Source organism: Ahaetulla prasina, chromosome 13 (assembly GCF_028640845.1).
Source record: "Ahaetulla prasina isolate Xishuangbanna chromosome 13, ASM2864084v1, whole genome shotgun sequence".
Classification (NCBI taxonomy): Eukaryota; Metazoa; Chordata; class Lepidosauria; order Squamata; family Colubridae; genus Ahaetulla; species Ahaetulla prasina.
In genome coordinates this window covers 25,858,289-25,876,523 of record NC_080551.1, presented here as the reverse complement: position 1 = coordinate 25,876,523, position 18,235 = coordinate 25,858,289, and the positions used below count along the sequence as shown (strand labels likewise).

Sequence of the window (18,235 nt, the reverse complement as noted above, 5' to 3'; positions counted from 1 at the left end):
ACCAACAGGCCAGCCTGGTCTTGCGGCAGGAAGCGCCGGGAAGCGGAGCCCGGGCGAGGTCGCGGCCGGTTCGGGCCGGGGCCGGGCGGGTGGGAGCCGGCGGGGCAGGGGCGGCGCGCGTCTCCCCGGGCGCAGGCGGGGGGGGCGGCGGGCGGACGCGAGCGCGGAGGGGGCCCGTAAAAGCTCTCGCTAGCGCTGCTTGTGGTCACAGCCAAGCAAGCTCGCCTCCCCTCTGGATCAGGCTCCGCTCCGCTCGGGCTCCCGCCCCGCACTCGGCGCCGCGGCTGTTCCGGCTGCGCCCGGCCCGCCCTGCCCGCCCCGCCGCGCGGCGCGTCGCCCTGGCCGGTCAGCCGCGGCCGGACAGCCCCCGCCAGCCAGCGCGCCATCGCCGGGCCGGGAGGGGGCAGAGGCGGCCCCGCCGCCGCCGCCGCCGCCGCCGCAGAAACATGGAGTCGGCGCCGGCAGCGCCCGAGCCCAGCGCCGGGGAAGCGGGCGGCGGCGGCGGCGGCCCCGGAGAGGCAGAAGCGGTGGCGGCGGCTCGAGATCCCCCGGCCGGCGCGGAACAAGCGCGGAAAGGCGATGCGCCGCCTCCCAACCGCAGCAGGCACAGCTGTTCCGGCGGCGGCGGCAGAGGAGGAGGAGGAGGAGGTAGGAGCCGGGGGCGGGCGGGGGGGCGGGGGCGAGGGGCAGGCAGGAGGAGGGCAGGAGGCGCCACGCGCCGCCCGGCAAACTTTTCCGGCCTCGGAGCCGCTTGGGCGAGAGGCGACACGGGGGGGGGGTGCAGTCGCTCGGGGGCGCCTCCACACGTTACGCTGCTCTTCCACGTGGCAGGCGCGCCGCCTCGCGTGGGCTCCAGCCGCGTCTCTGGCACGCGAGGTTGGGCGGGGGCGGGGAAGGCAACTTTGGCGGGCAAGGGACAAACTTTCCGCCGGCCTCGGATGGGGGTTCCGGTGTCCCGCGGGGAAAAACAGGAGCCGGCGGGAGGAGCGCGCGGGGCCGCCCTCTGCCCTCTTTGCTGCCCGTTCCGCTAAATGGGGAAGGGGCGGCTTTGCCCCCGGGCTGCCCCACGTCTCTGGAACCGCCCTCGGCGCCACTTCCTCCAGGAGGCCGGGACCCCAAAGCTTGGGGGCTCCGTGGCCCGGGAGAGGCGGAGATGCTGCCACGCCGCAGGGCAGGGGGGCTGCTTCCCGGGCGTCGTCCCACCCTTTAGCTGCCCGCCTTTCGGCAACCGGCAATGAGGAAAGGAAAGGAGGGGGCGGCGGGGCAGGTGCCGCGGGGTGGGTGGGGTGGGGAGACCCGTCCTGGGGGGGGCGCTTTGGCGGGGCAGCCCGGAGCAGAGAAGCGCCGCAGCCGGTTATGTAACCGCTTCAATCCGAAAACTGATCGGGGAGGGAGGGGGGCGGCAGGCTGCCTGGGGTGGATGTTGGGCCGCCTTTCTTTGCCGGCCCCCAACTTTTGCGGGCCCCCCCCGGCCTTCTCTCGCTCGGCTCCGGCTTGGCCCTTTCCTGCCCCCTCCTCTGAATGTGGGGGGAGGGGGAGAAAAACCTCGTGTGTTGACTACATCCCTCCCCACCTTCGCCGCCCAACTGGCTGGCGGGCCATCGGGGAGGGAGGGAGGGGGCTGGCTGGGCTGGGCTGGTCGGGGGGCGGCAGTTCCAGAAGCGCCTCTTTCAGGACCGCTCGACTTCCTCCTGAAGCCCAGCAAAAATTACATAAACTCCGGGCGGCGGGCGAGCGGCGGGCGAGTCTTCCAGACGGGAGCTCCTTTTGCAGAAATCCGGCGCTAGCAGCGCATTCGCCGGTTCCTGGTTTTTATTAAGGGGGGGGGAGCAGCTGTTTGAACCTTCTTAAATGGGTTAAGCTTTTGATACTGGTAACCTGCTGACCCAAATGTGTGGTGATGCCGCTTCTGTCTCTCTCCCTCCCCCCTCCTGCCCCCCCCCCCAAATCCTGCTAAGATTAATCAGGGAAAGCGCAGGCTGCCGCCAGGCTGCTCCCTCGCCAAGGCTCTGCACGCAAGCGCTGCCTTATGTAAGAGTCGAGGGGGGGGGGCAGGCAGGAAGACAAAGGAGGGGGGAGCGTTCCTGAAAGGAGGGCCAGAGCCAGCTCGGGGTCAAGGCCAGGGGGAAGGCAGAGCAGCCGGGCCCTTCCAGGCCCTGGAGCTGGCAGTGGGTCTGGCTTTGAGGGGGGTGAGGACAGAGAACAGCGCTGGCATCTCCTGCCAGCTGGTCGTTGGGGTTGGGAGAGCCCCTGACTCGCAGCTTCCCTTGGTGGAAGTGGGGGGCCCTTCGGAGATGGACAGCACCAGGCCAGCAGGGATGTCATGTGGGGTGGCTGCGATGGTGCCCTTTGTTAATCTCCTGCCCCTTGGATTTTGCTCTGGCCCTGCTGAGCCCCCTCCCATCTTGAGGAGACTGCTGCCGTTGGTCCTGGCCCCCTCCAGGTCTTTGTAATGCCTCTCCCTCTCTCGGACTCGCTAGCATTAGTGGCTTTCTGGGAAAGGGGTGGGAGGGGGTGAGTCAGATCTTGGGGGTGGGGGGATAGTGTTGCAGAGGAGGGGAGGAGGGCTGAGAAGATTCTCCCTTGTGGCTCCTGATGATAATATGAGACTGCAAGAAGTTACAAGGCGATGGCAATTTGGGGTCCCAGGTCTTAAGGGCACCTGCATCCCCAGGACCTCTGCAGGGGTGGGTGGGTGGGACTCTGGACCATGTCCTAGGCAGGAAAGGAGAGAGGCTTCAGTCTTCCCCGGGGCCACTCCCAAAGCCCGAGCTTCCGTCTCTCGGCTGAGGTCTGGGATGCTGGCAGACGTGCGGCCAGGCCTGAATGTTTGTTACATAAACCTTCCGCATTGGGCATGCAGAGTGGCAGTGGAACTGATCGCCCCGATGCCGAAGGGCAGAAACACATTAGTGCTGTATGGGAGGAAGCCATTCGCGTGGCGTCTCCTTTTGTGGGTTGATCTAATCACTTTCAGGGCTCCGAAGCAACCTACTAGGACAGCAAGGCTTGTAGGAAGTGGATGTGCTTGCAGGAGCTGCGGCAGTGTGAGGCAGTTGGGGAAACAAAGTCAGCCTCAAGCGGGCAGCCACGGCAACCCAGCCCGGGAGGCTCTGCCGGCTCAAGTTCATCACTGGTGAAACTGCCCATGGTTGGCGGTTGGGGTGAGGGGCAGTCCTGGTCTTCTTTCTTGGCCGGGAGTGGGATACAGGCCTTTGTGCCCACTTCCTTTGTAGCTTGCAGAGTTTCGTGTTGGTTTTCTGGAAGTGGTGGGTCTTCTTGTGTCATTGGAGCCCTCTTGCCCATCAGGCCTCTAATGGTGTGCAGGACTGAAGACCCCACCCCCTCCATGGAGGGAGGGAGGGCTGGGGGCGGGTGGGTGGGTGGGCGTAGGCATTCACAAACACATTCACCCACATCTATACATTTGCTCGGCTGTCTGGCCATCTGTAAACCCTGCACTTGGCATTGCTCTCAGCTTCTCTAGGCGGCATTTAAAAACAATCAGGAGTCTGTGGCGCTTAAAGACTAACAAATTTATTGTGCCACTTCATCAGGAGCTGGGCTGTGGTCCAAGAAGGCATCTGTCAGGATAAATCTGTTAGTCTTTAAGGGGCCGTAGGATTTGTTGCGGTTCTAGCGAGTCACTCCGCGCCTTCCAGGCAGCTGGAGCTGGGGAGTGCCAAGGCCCTGGAGGGTGCAGCTCCTCCAGTGAGGGTGTGTGTATGTGGCTGTCTCCCCTCCCCCCAAATGAGAGATGTAACAAGATGCCCAGATGTGGGGCTGGTTGCTGTGTGAGAATTCCCAACCCAGGATAAGGAGTTCAGGGGCTTTGGGGGTTTAATCAGCCTTCTAGTCCCTCTGAGGGAAGGGAAGGCTTTTGTCTAAGGAAATCACAGAGGGTGGGGCCCAGCTTGGAGGACTTCCAGCCTCAGCCGGGGGGGGGGGGGAGGAGGGGGGTTTCAACCCTATCCTATCTCAGCTGCCCAGGTCTGCTGTCACCATGCCCAGTTCTCTGCAGCGTTATCAGCAGCTCCTCTGACCGATGGATCCACCCTGAAGTCAACCAGCCTGGACAAATCTGAAAGGGCCTCCCGCTAATCACACAGGCCTCCTTTGTGCCACCTTGGCTCCGAGCATCAACAAGGCGGGTCCAAAACCCCATGGAACGGGGGGGGGGGCAGCAGTGAGCCACAGCCTCCGTCTCAGCCTCTGCTGCCCCCTCCCTGAAGTGGGGTGGTTGAGCCCCCCCCCATTCCAAGGTTTCTCCTTGGCACCCGTTTTCCTTCTTTGAGCATCCTAGGGTACCCTTCCTTTCTCCAGCCTTCTAGGGAGGGAGGCCGCATGGAAGGCCTCTTCAGCCTCTCCTTGGCCTGGAACCCAGCCACGCAGGGGGCTTGTGCATGCAGAAAACCCAGGCAGAGAGGTCCCTGGGGTTTTGGGGGCCTGTGCCCCTCCCTTGTAATCCAGAGTTCCAGAATCCGTGACTTGGGGAGCTGCTGGAATTGTTCAGGCCCCTCTGCAGGGTCCCTTCCCCTTGCCCACAGGCGCCTCTGAACCAGCCTCTTCCTGGCTCAGAGGTTGGGGTGTCTGGGGGGGCAGAGGGGGGGGTTGCAGGTGGCTTGCCAATTTCCCTGCCCACTAATTACTCTCCCGTTGCTGATGGCTTTCCAGAGAGCTCACCTGCCTGGAGCTGGGCAAAGCCAGCGTGTTTTGGGGGAAAGCAGGCCCGTCATTGAAAGACTCCCGCTTAATGGAGACTCTGGTTCAGGGTTGGCAGTTGGTGTGTAATGATAAATTATCCCCAGCGAGAAAAATACGCACTTGTCTTCCTCCCGTGTTTTCAGTTGACAAGCCTGTGGCTGCTCCTGCCTTCCGAGAGGCTCTCCGGCTAATGCCTGCGTGTATTCAGCAACCAGCAGTCAGGATGACACCAAACCCAGTGATTATTGGATCTTTTTGGGGTGTGGAGGGGGTGCCTTCGGAGTCAGCATTCCCTCCTCTGCTCTGTGTCTTGCCTCTCTTTCCCTGTTGGGCTCCTGCCTGTAGCCGACCCTGTGGGCCTGCCAGGAGAGCTGGGCTGTGCCTTTCTTTGCAGAGTTTCTCAGAGGTGTCCTGAGCCTCGGATCTGGCTTCACGCTGCCTCCTAAGACCCCACTGGGCACAACCTTAAATCAGGCTGGATGGATGGACCAACTAATTGTGGTTTGTTAAAACCTTTGTGGTGGAGCTGATTGACGCAGCTTTTTGAGAGCGGATTCTGTAGTATTTGAGCTTCAGATTTGTGCCAGGAGGGCGTCAGAGTTTGATGAGATTAAAATTCAGTCCTGGCTCAACCCTGAGAGTTCCCCCAATATTGTTTGCAAATATTCAGAGCTGTCCTTGTATTCAAGCGTTCTTGTGGACTAGAAATTTGGAACACAGTTTTGGCTGCTATTGTGTCTTTTATGTCTCTGTGTAGAATGTGTGTGCACAATACACTTCCAGCCACATCATCTCTCCTGAAATAACAGCTTTTTTGCCGGGGTGGGTGGGGGGGTGGGTTAAGCCCCTCTGCCTTTTTCCCTGCTGGAGCGATTTGCCCCCCCCCCACAGCGCTCCCCTCCCTCTGTTCAGCCCCTGCCTTTTTGCACCCATCCCTCGACTTTATTCCTTAAATATCCTCCTTCCGAGTGATGTGCAGAAGGCTGTTTTTGCAGCACGAGTTGAACTTCTTGATAGCGTAACAAATTTTAGCTTAGCTTGCTACTATTCTAATGAGCTTCCTTCTGGCTAGATAGAAAAAAAAAGGGGAAAAAAAGAGAGCTTCAGCCTTGCTGGAAAAAGATTCCTGCCCACGGATTTGACAAGTAAGTTTAGCCGATTGTTGAAAAAGCAAGCTATGATTACAGGCTGGCAGCCGGCACGACCAGTGCTGCATTTTAAAACAGGCAGACCTAATGCTTATTGGCAAAACAAGACATTTGGGAGCTGTGGGGGGGGGCTGAACCGGGGCTTTTCTGAGGGAGGGGGCAAGCTGAGAAGGGTGTGCTGGGCTCTGGGACTCCCTGGGGGTGGGGGGAAGGGGAGAGGTGCGTACAAAATAAACCCGCCTTGGAGTCAACCTCCTTGAGAGGCAGAGGACCCAGTCCTGCAGTCTGCAGCCTCTTTCGTTCATCCGTCCCTGCATTCGTATATTTCTTTATATGCCGCCCATCTCACTTTTGAACAACTCACAACGTCCTAAAACAAGAATATAAAACAATTAGAACATTAGAAAACATTAAGCGTTAAAATTAAAAGGTTAAAATGAAGAAAAAAGTGGTTAAAAAGAAGACCAACAGGTAAACGGGGTGGAGGTGGGACTTTCTCCTAACCGCCTCCAGAGTGGGAGGTTGCACAGATAGTTTTCTTTTTTAACCTTCCCAAAGCCATCCGTGGCTGAGGGATCTCCTGGTGGGGTCGCATCAGTGCTGGGTTGCTTCTGGTTCTCTCCAGTTCTTGTGAAAGCGGCAGGAGGCTCTGCCCACCCACCCTGACGTCATATTTGGCGATCTGCGCATGCACAAAAGCGCACGAGGGCAAGGCGAGTGTGCATGCGTGCTCCCGTTGTAAACTGGTAGTAAAGGTAAGCAGAACCCACCCTTGGGTCGCATCCAGGTGCCAGTCTGGCTCAATGAGGGATAGCCATCTGAGATCCTAGCAGATTTCAACGGGGAATAACTATTCTTGTGGATTTGGGTATCCAGGATGGCCGTGAGTCACATACTTTCTAGGCATCAAATTGCAACCCTGAGCATTTCTGGGATTAAAATTGCTCCCTTGATTGTGACAAAAATAGTTTCTGAGTTGGGATGAATGTGTGAGATTCGCAGTGTCTCAATAGCCACATTGGCGGGAAATGGTTGGAAAGGCCAAGCTCCAGAGCTCACCCTGATGCTGCAACATGGAGTTTGTAGTGTTCTTTAAGTTAGGAAAACAGCCGATTGTTGCCACAGGCGAATTTTCAAAGTATGGATTGTATTCACTGGACATAACAAAACAGTGCAAATTGTCCTGGTGCGGGGAAGTGCGGATTTTCTTGGCAAGGTTGTGCGGCGGTTTTCACAAGAGCTTCCTGGATTCTAGCAAGCTGGCCGGAGTTTTCCCAGCAAAGCTAGGAAGCAGCTAAAGGACCCTCTTTGAGTTCGCTTCCTTGGCACTTTGGAGCCAGCCGCCTTCTCCTAAGGAAGCCTCCTTGGCTACCGGCCCTGGGTATGGAAGCCCTGCCCCTCCCCAGGCCACCCCGCGCAGGATGCAGCTTTTCACAGGAAGTTTTTCAACTTGGCTGGGCTTTGAGGTCTGGCATGCTGCAGGGGCTCTCCCGCTGGACAGGCATGAACAGCCCACAAATAACTTGATGTTGGCTGCTTTGGCAAACTCAGATTTCTCACTCGCATCTCATTCAGCAACAATGATGGACACAACTTCCTTTGCGCCTTTAGGACTGGCATGGCCGGAGGGGCCCTGAAGGAGCCTGCCCCAGCCAGAATGGCGGGGGGAGGGCTCTTGGCTCTGCAGGAGTTTGAAGCCATTAGTTTTAAGGAAGGGGGGGGCAGCTAATGGCTCCCCAGAGGCCAATTTACCCACTGCTCCCAAGAAATTCTCTTTGCAGACCTTGGGGTAGGATTTCAGGGGGGAAGGGCCTTTGAAACCCCATCGCAGTGGTGAGGCATATCTATTGCAGTTTTCATTCTCCTGGGAAAACTGGAAACATCTAATATCTCCCCTTGTTCCAGTCCAAAGGGAGCTGGAAGAGGGAAAGGCAAGCTGTGTTAGAGGACCTGTGCAACATATTGGCTGGACCAAAGTGGACAATGTCTTTGGACGGAGGGTGTTCTTTTTTCCTCTCAGTCTGGGCTTTGTGTGTATGTGTGTGTGTGTGTGTATGAGACGGAGGGAGGGAGGAACAAACGAAGGAAGGAGAGGAAGAAAAAAGAAAGGAAAGACCCAGGACATAACTTGCCACTTTGGGGGCTTAATTCACCAGCCAGAATAAGCTGTTGGGGCGTCTCCTCCTGCGATCAAGCCAAATCACATCACCCTCCCCAATGCCAGTCTGCAGACACACTCCTTGTCCTAAACCTGCAGAGTTACATTGACCAAGACGACAGCCAGCCGTATACTCGGGATTTAGTTACATAAGAGCTGCTGCTACCTTTCAAGTTCCGCTAATCCACCCTGGAGCTGGTGCAGTCTCTGGAAGCAGAAGGCTCCCTCTGAGGTCAGTTTGCTGGGGATGTAATCCAGACTTTACCTGCAGGCTTCTGGCTGCCTTTTGGTCCTGTTGAGGCCGTTGGGCAGTTTCCTGAAGTTTGGGCTGAAGGAGGCCACTCTGGTGAGGAGGATTTGAAGTCCTGGGTTCAGATCCCTGCTTGGCCATTCCATGAAGCTGCTTGGTTGATCTTGGGCCAGTCTAATCTTTCATGCCACCCAACAAAATGAATGGCCATTAGTACCTCGAGGGATCCGCATTTTAGAGACAAATCAAGCATGAAGGCAAGGCAATTCTTGGACGAGAAGCAGGGAAGCTTAACAATAAGGATTAATTCAGGGGTGAAATCCAGCAGGTTCTGACTGGTTCTGGAGAACCGATAGCAGAAATTTTGAGTAGTTTGGAAAACCAGCAAATACCACTTCTGGCTGGCCCCAGAGTGGGGAGGGAATGGGGATTTTGCAGTATCCTTCCCCTGCCACATCCACCAAGCCACGCCCACAGAACCGGTAGTAAGCTTTTTTGGATTTTACCATTGAATTGATGAACAGTCATGATTCAGGGACATCAATTTGTAGCTATTGAGGGCCAACACAAGGCGGAAGCCCTCAAGAGGTCTTTGGGTGGGGTCTGTGTCTGTTTTCCATGATGTTCCAGAGTGACTCTTTGGACACACACAAAAGGAAGGGCCTGAAGCTGTTGTAGGTTGACCATGGTCATCTTCTGGATCAGGGATCTTTCAAGTAGTATCTTGTGGCTGGATGTTCTGAAATCTTGCTGAGCTTGTGAACGTTTGTGTTTCCCCTTCTCAGTGTGAGCTTTGCAGAAGGCTCTTTCCTTTTCCCCCCCTCCCTTCTCCAGATGTTTCCATCCAACAATTTTCAGACCCTTTGGCAGCCCTGGAAATATGGTCTGGTCACACTGAGCTGTGGAGAAAACTGTGGTTGTGCCCTAGACTAGAGGGTCTTCAAACTTGGCTACTTTTTGTGGACTTCAACTCCAGCAAGGCTGGCTGGGGAACTTTGGGAGTTGAAGTCCACAAGCCTTAAAGTGGCCAAACTGTTCTTGAAAAGACTTCATTCTGACTGACAGTTGACCCAGATGCTTCACTGGTGGAGAACTTAAACCCACCATGGTTGTGAAGCAATTCTCAACCTTGAGAGACCTGCCTGTATGCAGAGATGGCCTGACCCCCAGCCCAGAGGCTTCTCCCGGAGCCAAGCTTTTTAGGACTTCTGAAATGGGCCAGGTAAGAGGGTTTTTTCCCCGCCCCCCTTCTAGTGGGTTCCCCTTTGCATAGGCCTGCATTGAAGCCGTCCCTTATTCCTGCAAAGCAGAGAGCTGGCCCTTTCATGGTTCCCTCCCCCCCTCTTCCTGACGCCGGTTGAATTTGTCTTGTGCCATCAGAACAGTCTCAGGACAGCACTAGGGAAGAAAATGCCTTCTGCATTTCAGCCGGCCCCTGGGTAATTCTCAATTATCCAAGTTGGGTTCTAATGTATGCCACATTCGCCCCTTGCACGTTCCTGCGAATGTCTACACCACTCCGAACATTGTTTTTCCAAGCTGGCAAAAGCTTTCGCGAGACATTAATGTTAAAGCCTTTATAATCTCCGCTAATTATGAACATTACCATCCTATTCCCTGCTCTTGATTGTGCCTGTATGGGGAATATCAAGGTAATGATGATGGACCAGTGGTGCCGTCATACATGCGTGTGAGCTTTCCTAATTAAGCCCTGCTTTCCTCTCCTGCAGACTCCCTGAGTTGGGCGCATTGCGGAAGCATTGAGAGCAGCACCTGGTGCTCCTGGCCAGCGTGTGGCCCCTGATGCCCACCAGGCGTCCCTTTCAGAGTGGCATTTTCCAAAATACATTGTCCTCAGCCACAGGCCAGGTTTACAAATGGAGAGGCGAGCTTGGGTAAGGGAGGCTGTGCCCAGCCAAAGGCCCCTACGTTTGGAGTCATCGGATGTTTGCGCCAGGTGCCTCGGGTGGCATTCTGCACCTCCATCCGGCTTTGATGTGCAGCTCTGTTCAAGATTGTTGAGGGCCCCTGGGTTTACCTGTCGTGCCCGCATCTGGTTCCTTTCCTTTTGGCTTAGCAAGGTGCCTGAAATGCATGCCTGCAGCTCATAGATCTGTTGAGGTGGCTTGCTGCACATCTGAACTCAGCCAGTTGTGGATGAGTCACCCAGGTTTAGCAAGCCCAGATTGCGAATGCAAACCACCGTTGGTGGCGCTGTAGGGACCTCTGCTCGTTCAGCCCTTTGTACGCAATCCTAGATGGTCACAGAGGCCAACAAGCCTTCTTCAGGGTGCAGAAGGGGAGAGTTTGGGCCCCGAGTTCTGATTCGGAAGGGCTCTGCTGGACCCGTCCCCATGGGGTAGATTTTATGGGTTGAGCTTCACAAAGCTGGGGGAGGGGAGATGGAAGGGGGTTGAAACAGCATCTGTGCCTTGAATTCACGCCTTGCAAAAGCCAAGATCAAGTCCTCCAGTTTGCATTCAGATGCTGACTTGAAACTGTAGAAGAGAGCAGCTTCTTTGCTCCTATGAAACAGAAACTAGAGAGAACAGAGTCTTGTTTTGGTTCTTTATTGATTCTTCTCAACAGCGGCATCAACAAACAGAAGCTGAGCGGCTTTTCTGAAGAAAGGCCTGGAATACATTTTTCACAGTACAGGCAAAAAGATCGCTGGGTGTTTTTTCTCTTTGTGGGTTTTTTTTTATGGTGGGGGGAGAGAAGCAGAGTGGACAGAGAGGGCCAGTTTGGCTGTTATTGCTGCAATTTGACATCAATTGCTGCAATTTAAGGGTGGGTGCAAAGTGCCAGTAGGCCCTGGGACTAAATCGTCTTTTAATAAAGTCGGGTTTTTTGTCTGGCTCAGCTCCTTTACGTGGATCAATTTTCCAAAAGGAAATCACCTGGTTTTCCCCCCTGTATTATGTGTTTTTAGTCCAGTCCAAATCCCAGAACGTGTTTTGCTGCAACTCGCCAGGTGCTGAGTGTTGAAACTCAATTTTGGAGCGATAGGCTAACTTGAGGGGCTGCATCTCTGCGTGTCCGAAGGAAAATAAAACTGCTTTGACTTGTTTTCCATTCCCTATTAATGTGCCAGCTTTAAACATGGTGGTAAGAGTAGCATTTGGAGCCCCATTGGAGCCGAAAATGCTCCTTCCTTGAATGGGGGGTTGCACAATCTCTCCCAGCCCCTCTGGATGGCTGGGTGAGCTCCTCTTGCCTTCCTCTCCTTGGCTGTTCAGAGAAGCCAACCTTGCTTGTCCTGTCGGGAGGTGCAGCGGCCAAGGATGGGCCCAGGATCAGCCACTGTGTATCCCAACCGGAGGGGTTTGTTCTGCAGGCCTTCTCCAAACTGAAGCCGAATGAAATGGGGGAGGGGGAGGGGAGAAGAGATGGCTGCTTTGCTGGCATTCTTGACAGGGAAGCATCTCCCCAGGTCTGCTTCCTTGATGACAGATCTTGGCACAGGTAATCCTCGAGTTACGACCGGGATTGTTGTAATGATTAGAATTCATTTCGGCTCTGGCTGCCCTCACCTTCCTCTGGCAGGCTCTGGAAAGCAGTCTTCGGTGTCTTTGTCTGAAATCGTTAACGTGTTTGTTAAAGAAAGATGTGGAGTCCATTATCCTGTGAATAAATTATGCAGATATGCCAGAAAGCAAAAGAAATTCAGCATTTCTTTTCCTGCCAAAGTGAAGGCATTTTTGTGAATTGTAGATGGAAGTGGTGATCTGGGATTTCTTCAGTTCCTTTCGTGCAAACGGGCTTCTCCAGAGAACTTAAACAGAGTTGGGGTGTGTCCGTGTCTGTGTGTGCCTTCCCTAAATTATGGGGAAGCCCCCTTCCCTAAATGAACCGCCTCAACTGGAACTGCCCAGGAGAATCTGGATGCTGCTTCAGTGCAGGAAACAGGCTGAACGGCAGCAGAGTCAAGTTGGGATCATGGACCACGCTAGGTCAAACTGTGGCTCCATCCAGTGTATTACGTGAACCAAACCAATGGTCACTTACCTAAGGAACTGGGCCTTCCTGGCTTGTATGAAGGTATTTTTGCCCTTCAGGATTTTGTTCAGCTCTCTGGGAGGCCTCTTGGATAGTTGGAGGGCGATGTGCCTTCAGCTGGTGTCCTCTCCTTGCGTTCCAGATGACGCAATGGCGTTGTTAGATCCAGACCTTCTCCAGAACCTCCAAGAGCAGCTAGTCCAGGTTGAGCCAAGAAATGCTTGCCTGCTTTGGAGCTGAGTCTCTCAAACGAAGGTTGGATGACCTTGCTGTTCTCCAGAAACACCCTTTCCCTCCCCCTCCCCTTTTTAAACCCTAAATGAGTGGGATGTTGCTGGAGGCTCTGAATCTTTTGGGGCTTTGTTATCTCAGGAGACCTGACTGGTGCCCATTGGGGTTTGTGGCAGAATGTTTCAGCTCAATAAAAATACACAAGACCTCAATATAGTTTACATCTTTGCCCAACGCGAAACTCTCTGTGGCATAATCAGAGTGGTGGATTTGCCAGCTCCGGAAGTTGGTCAGGTGCCCACTCTTTGCTCTGGTCAATGCATCGGGGTGATGAAGTTTGGGGTTTTACTTTTTGTGTGTTTGTTTTGAAGTAGCGGTTTCCATTTGCTCAGGCATCTCTTAGCCTTTGAAGAAGAGAGGACTTCAGAGCCATTACGGATGTGATTTCAATGAGCAACAATGTAGGAGGATGAGAAGTAGACTGCGGTGTAGGTTAGGAGGGGGAGGGGGAGGAGAGGGAGGAAGCTTTCTTTGCACCAGGGAGGAGGGGGTGGGGTGGGGACGATGACATGCGGGGGGGGGGGGGGAGAAACGGTCTTCCTTGACAAGCTTGTGTGGCTCAGTTTTCAAAAGCAGCATCTTTTATTCATCATCCCTGATGCCAACTCCCCCAGCTCAGATGGGTGGGAAGGCTGCCATGCTGAGAGGCCATTTCTACATCAGAAGAACTTGATCTCTGGAGGACTTTGGACCTTTGAGGAAACAAAGCTCTGAGCTTGAGATTGGGAGGAAGAATGCCAGAAAAGCCAGCCTCTACATCCCCCCCCACACCCCCTTGGCCAGCTCCTAATTTTCAGCAAAGAGACTCCAGATGCCCTACAGCTAAACTGCTCCAGTTCCTCCTCATCTCTACCTGTGCAGAGAGAGCCTCCAAGTAGCCATCTTCAACTGATCAGTGATTGCTTCTCCCATCAGGCTTCCCGATCTATAGTTTAGCTCTTCTAAAGGAGACCCACGTGGGCCACCGTCCTCTGCTGTACCTAAGCGACAGCTCCAGATGTTGAAGGAAAGGCTGGCCTTTTCAGCTGACGGCAGAGTCATTTTGATTTGTTCCAAGTCCCTATTCCAGCCTGGAGAAAGCTGGAGCCCAGGAACCTCGTGGAGATGAGGCCTCCTTTGCACTTCTCTGGAATCAGGCAGTTCTTCCCATTTTCTAGGGTAGAGTTGGAGCTGTGGGTGAAAAATGGATCTTTTTCTCCCTGATGGAGGAACCTGCAGTTCATGCTGAGCTCCTCTTAATTGGCCTCAGATATTTCCTCTCGAGTTGTGGCAATGGACAAGAGTCGGGCAAAGGAAGGGAACCGACATGCAGAGTTTGAGCTGCCAACAGGTTTGCTACTCTCACCTTTAAACAGTCAGCAGCGGACCTTTGAAGCTAGCAAGATGGAGAATTTGTGGACATTTTGGGGCTGAGAAAACTTGCCCAACTTGTCCAGTTCTTAGTGGGCATCCTGGAGAATTTCTCCAAACCAGTTTTTTTACATGCGTCTCCAATTCTGAGCACTTCCCTTCTCCCTGATGTCCTCATAAACTATTATGCCCAGTTTTTGAGTGTAACTTGCCTCTATATCATTTTGGATATAGAGGGAATATGTAAAGCCAAGAACCTGGACTAGATGGTCTACCCGGGTGAGGGGAACGGTAACGAGCATATATGGGTGTCAGGTGAAAGGTAGAGAGAAAAAAGACTACCGGGGTGGATTGAGCATACGTGATAAGAACAGGAGGGTGAATGTACCAATATAACGGGTGCGACCAAAGGCCTTGGAAAGAGCAAGTAGGGGGGATGGTTCCGGACCATTGAGATGATCTTGAAGGTGTAACCAGCGGCCTTGGAAAAAACACCAAGGGAGGAGTTACAAGATATGGACGTGAGAAACCTCTATATCGAGGTCCAGCTTCCAGTGGGTAATACGCAAGGTTAGAAGCAAAAAAAAAGAAAGAAAGAAAGAAAGAGAAAGAAAGAAAGAAAGAAAGAAAGAAAGAAAGAAAGAAAGTAGTGAAGCCCTTGCAAAAGGGTTTTTCCATCTCCTGGAAACCAGACTTGTAAATCTCACCTTCTCAGGTGAGGATTCTCGGATGGGACAAAGCCTTTCCTGGGGGTGGGGGTGGGGGTGGGGTCGGGGTCAGGATTGGCACCTTTGAGGCTATTCAGGGAGGGAAACAAGACGGGTGTTAAGCACCACACGCATGTTCCAGCCAAGTGAACACAGGTCGAGTTTGATGGGACTGATCAAAACCATTTTAGAACTAGAAGTTTCCAATTTGTTACATCCTCTTTCATATTGAAATGTATTAAAGATTCTGTTTAATTACCAGACATTAAAGCATCAAACAGATTCTTCAAAGGTATCAACGGGTAAAATAACTACTGACTTAGCTGAAATTCAACTTCATTAAGACTGTTCATATAGCAGAAGGAGACCTAAGAAGATTTTGTTCAAAGATAAAGATCTTTGGATATTTCCTTCCATCCTGGTGTCTCGGCTTTGATACTAGCTAATTGAAGATTTCTATCCCAATTAAGGTTCATTGACCGCTGAATTGGCAGGGGCTCACTGTCCTGGCTTTGAAAGGTAGCCCCTGGGGACTGAGCGGTCATGGAGGTGGGAGGTCACCTGCCATGTTACACATCGAAAGAAAGAATTGGCTTCTGGTTCTCCATCTTGAGCTCACGGAGCCCCAAAAATAACCCTGACAAGAGCATCAAGTGCCACTCAAGAACTCAGACTCACCAGCCACCACATCTTCAGGGTAGGGAGGGAGCCTGTGGCCACCAGAATGGTTGAACTACAACTCACAACCATCCCAGCCAGGGTGGCCGATGGGAGGAATGCTGGGAGAACCTTGGAAGGTTCCAACTTCACAAGCTCAGACAGTTGGAAGACGGTTGTTCCCCTAAAAAGAAAACACAGCTTGGAAACACAACTTACTCTTAAAGGCTGTCAAGGGTGTTTGTGCGTATGCCTGGAGGACACAACAACAGAGAAAACCAGATAGTGCCTGTGACAAGTTTCCGCAGTATGGGGTTCTCCTGGCCAAATTCTTCTTTGAGATACCTCCTTTTCTTTGTTCTTTACCCCTTTCTTTTTCAATCTGCCCCTCTCCACATGGGGTCATTTTCTTCCTCCAGAAACATGCCTATTTCTTCAAGCTAAGATGCTGGCTTGCTCAGGCAGGAAGTCACTTTCTCACCAAAGCCATCTTGGCTTGGTGGGTTAGCCGATGGTTGAGAAGTGGACCTCTTGGATGAGCTTTCCCACAAGGGGCACCCGGCCTGAAATGCCGCCTCCTTTCACAGGCCTGTTTCGGGGTTGTGGGATTCTGGCCCACTTCCTTGGCAACGGCTGCTGGTCTCTCCATTTTCCTTGTGCCGGATGATCTCCAGATGGTCTTTTGTCCACTCCCTCCTTTCCTCACGAAGACGCGTTGCTCGTCCCAAGAACATGATGGCTGCTGTTTTTAATCTGCAGTAAAGAAAGAAAAAAATCCTCTCTGGAGGATAAAAATGGGAAGACAACAAACAAGATTCCCGTTATTATTTCCTGATTGGCTTTGGAAACACCAGATGTATGTTTTGGTTCTCAGCCCAGCTGGAAAGCTGTTCAACATTAACGAGAACTTACAATTTTTCATGTTCCTCTTTATTCTTGCATTATCTTGTTTTAATTCCCAGTGTCGGCTGATCATAGAGGAGAATCTAATCTTTGCACTAGCTTTGCTGCTTCCTTTCTCCGCGTGGGGCACATTTGCGTAAGGAATGGCAGGCTGGAGCAGATGGGCCGAGCTGGGCATTCGAGTGCCAACTGTGGGCAGACTCGGGGAGGGAGGTTTGCAAGAAAAGCCCATAGAAATTGCGTATCCCTGGCTTGCCCCCAGCATCTGCCCCACACTTCAGCTCCGTAGATTGGATCAGCGTTCCGTTAATTTTCACTTAATTTTCTAGTTATTTTAAAGAAACATATTTCTCAAACAGTTTCTTTAAGGGAGGTTGTGAAAATAGATCCAAAATGTTGGCCTCGCAGCACTCGGTCTTATGACTGATTTGATGACTGGGGATGATGGGGGTGGTAGTGTCATATATTTTGGAGGTGAACAGATTAGGACACTCGGATCTGATACAACCACACATACGGGTAATCCTTGGCTTAAGGCCACAACTGGAATCGGAATTTCCGTTGCTAAGCAAGGGAGTTAATTGTTAATTGAGTTTTGCCCGATTTTACAATCTTTTTGGTCAGAGTTGTTAAGTGGGTCACTGCAGTTGTTGAGTGAATCTGGCTTCCCCGTTGACTTTGCTTGCTCGAAGGTTGCAAATGGCCCCAGGATGCTGCAATTGTTGTAAATACTTGCCGGTTGCCAAGCGCCCAATTTTTGATCCTGTGACTCTAGGGGTGCTGCCTCGGTTGTAAGTGCGAGGCCTGGTCGTAAGTCACCTTTTTCAGTGCCATTGTAAGTCAAGGACTACCTGCATTTGTGACTGCCAGAGCTGGCTCTTTCCAACCCATTTTTTTCCGTAGCGCTTTTCTTCTTGTCTTCCCAGATAATCTTTTCTCATTAGATTTTAAGTTTTATTTTATTATTTTTTGTAATGAGCAAAGCCCTCAGGTATCGGGTGGCCATAAGTGCTTGCAGCTGTTTGTGTTGTAAAACTCATCAACCACAATTTAGGTGCCTCTCTGAAGCGATCAACGTTTGCAGAGAACAATAAGGAAATGGAGCCGCTAATTGAACGCTGGGTCAGCGAGGGCAGCTCAGAACCAAATTTGGGGATGAAAATGTATTTGCTTACCCAACGGTGGCATCTTCCAGATTCCTGCTGGGAACAGCCTGTCCTCCTAGCCGCCATTCTTCGGCTCTGCAAAACCTTCCTCTAGCAGGCAAGCATTTCCTTGGCCGCTGTGTTCGGAGCCTGCCTTGCTGACCCAAGTTCCACCTGACTCTCTGGCCAGTTCCTCCCTCTCCCTCAAAACCCAGGGTGGGCAGTGGTGAAGGTGCTGGACTGGGGTTGGGAAGACCCGGCTTTGAGTTCGCCCGTAGCCAGGGAGGACTTGGAGCCTGTCCTCCTCTCTCAGCACTGGAGGTTGGAGTGTTATACATACGACCTTGAATTCCTGGAGAAAAGACAGGATGTAAATCTAAGTAAAAGGGGAAGAATCTGGTTTTACAAATGTTCTCTTTTAGAAGGGAATTTGGAGTTCTGAAGCCAGTGGAGAACTTCAGAAGTTTTCATTGCAGGATGAACTTGGGTTCAATCTGTGGCATGGTAGAACAGCCACTCTTTAACCACTGTTCCCACCATGGGGTTTCAACCAAGATCCCCGTGCTTGTGGCATGGATTCACACTCACTCCACTCCAAAAGTAGACTGTTAATCATATGGTTTGATAGCTCCTTGGTTTGATGCTGGACCAACCTGCTTAGCCTAGGTTCTGTGGAGAAGCCTTGGTCTGCTCTTTGAGCTGAGCAGGAAATGAAAAGTACGTTGTGACAAGGTGGCAGGCAAACCCCATCCATGAGCAGATGGGAGGGAGGTCATCTGGGGTCTCACCCCTGGGATGAGTCAAGGATTGCAAAAAGCTGGAGGACCCCAACTTTTCTGAGAGTGAGCAGTGAACAAGTGACATTGAAGATCTCCCTGGGCTTGGATGACCCTTTCCTCTGCTTCTGTCCTTCTCAGAGTCAC

At 53.0% G+C, this 18,235-nt stretch overlaps 1 protein-coding gene across 1 annotated transcript in view; it reads left to right on the top strand.

Moving 5' to 3' along the window:
* The first annotated feature begins 242 nt into the window (after positions 1–242).
* RORA (RAR related orphan receptor A) overlaps positions 243–18,235 on the top strand; it is a 158,128-nt gene continuing 140,135 nt past the window's right edge. Inside the window, exon 1 of the mRNA XM_058156433.1 lies at positions 243–648. Coding sequence (XP_058012416.1) covers positions 447–648 — 202 coding nt within the window. The 5' untranslated portion in view covers positions 243–446. The remainder of the gene's footprint in view (positions 649–18,235) is intronic.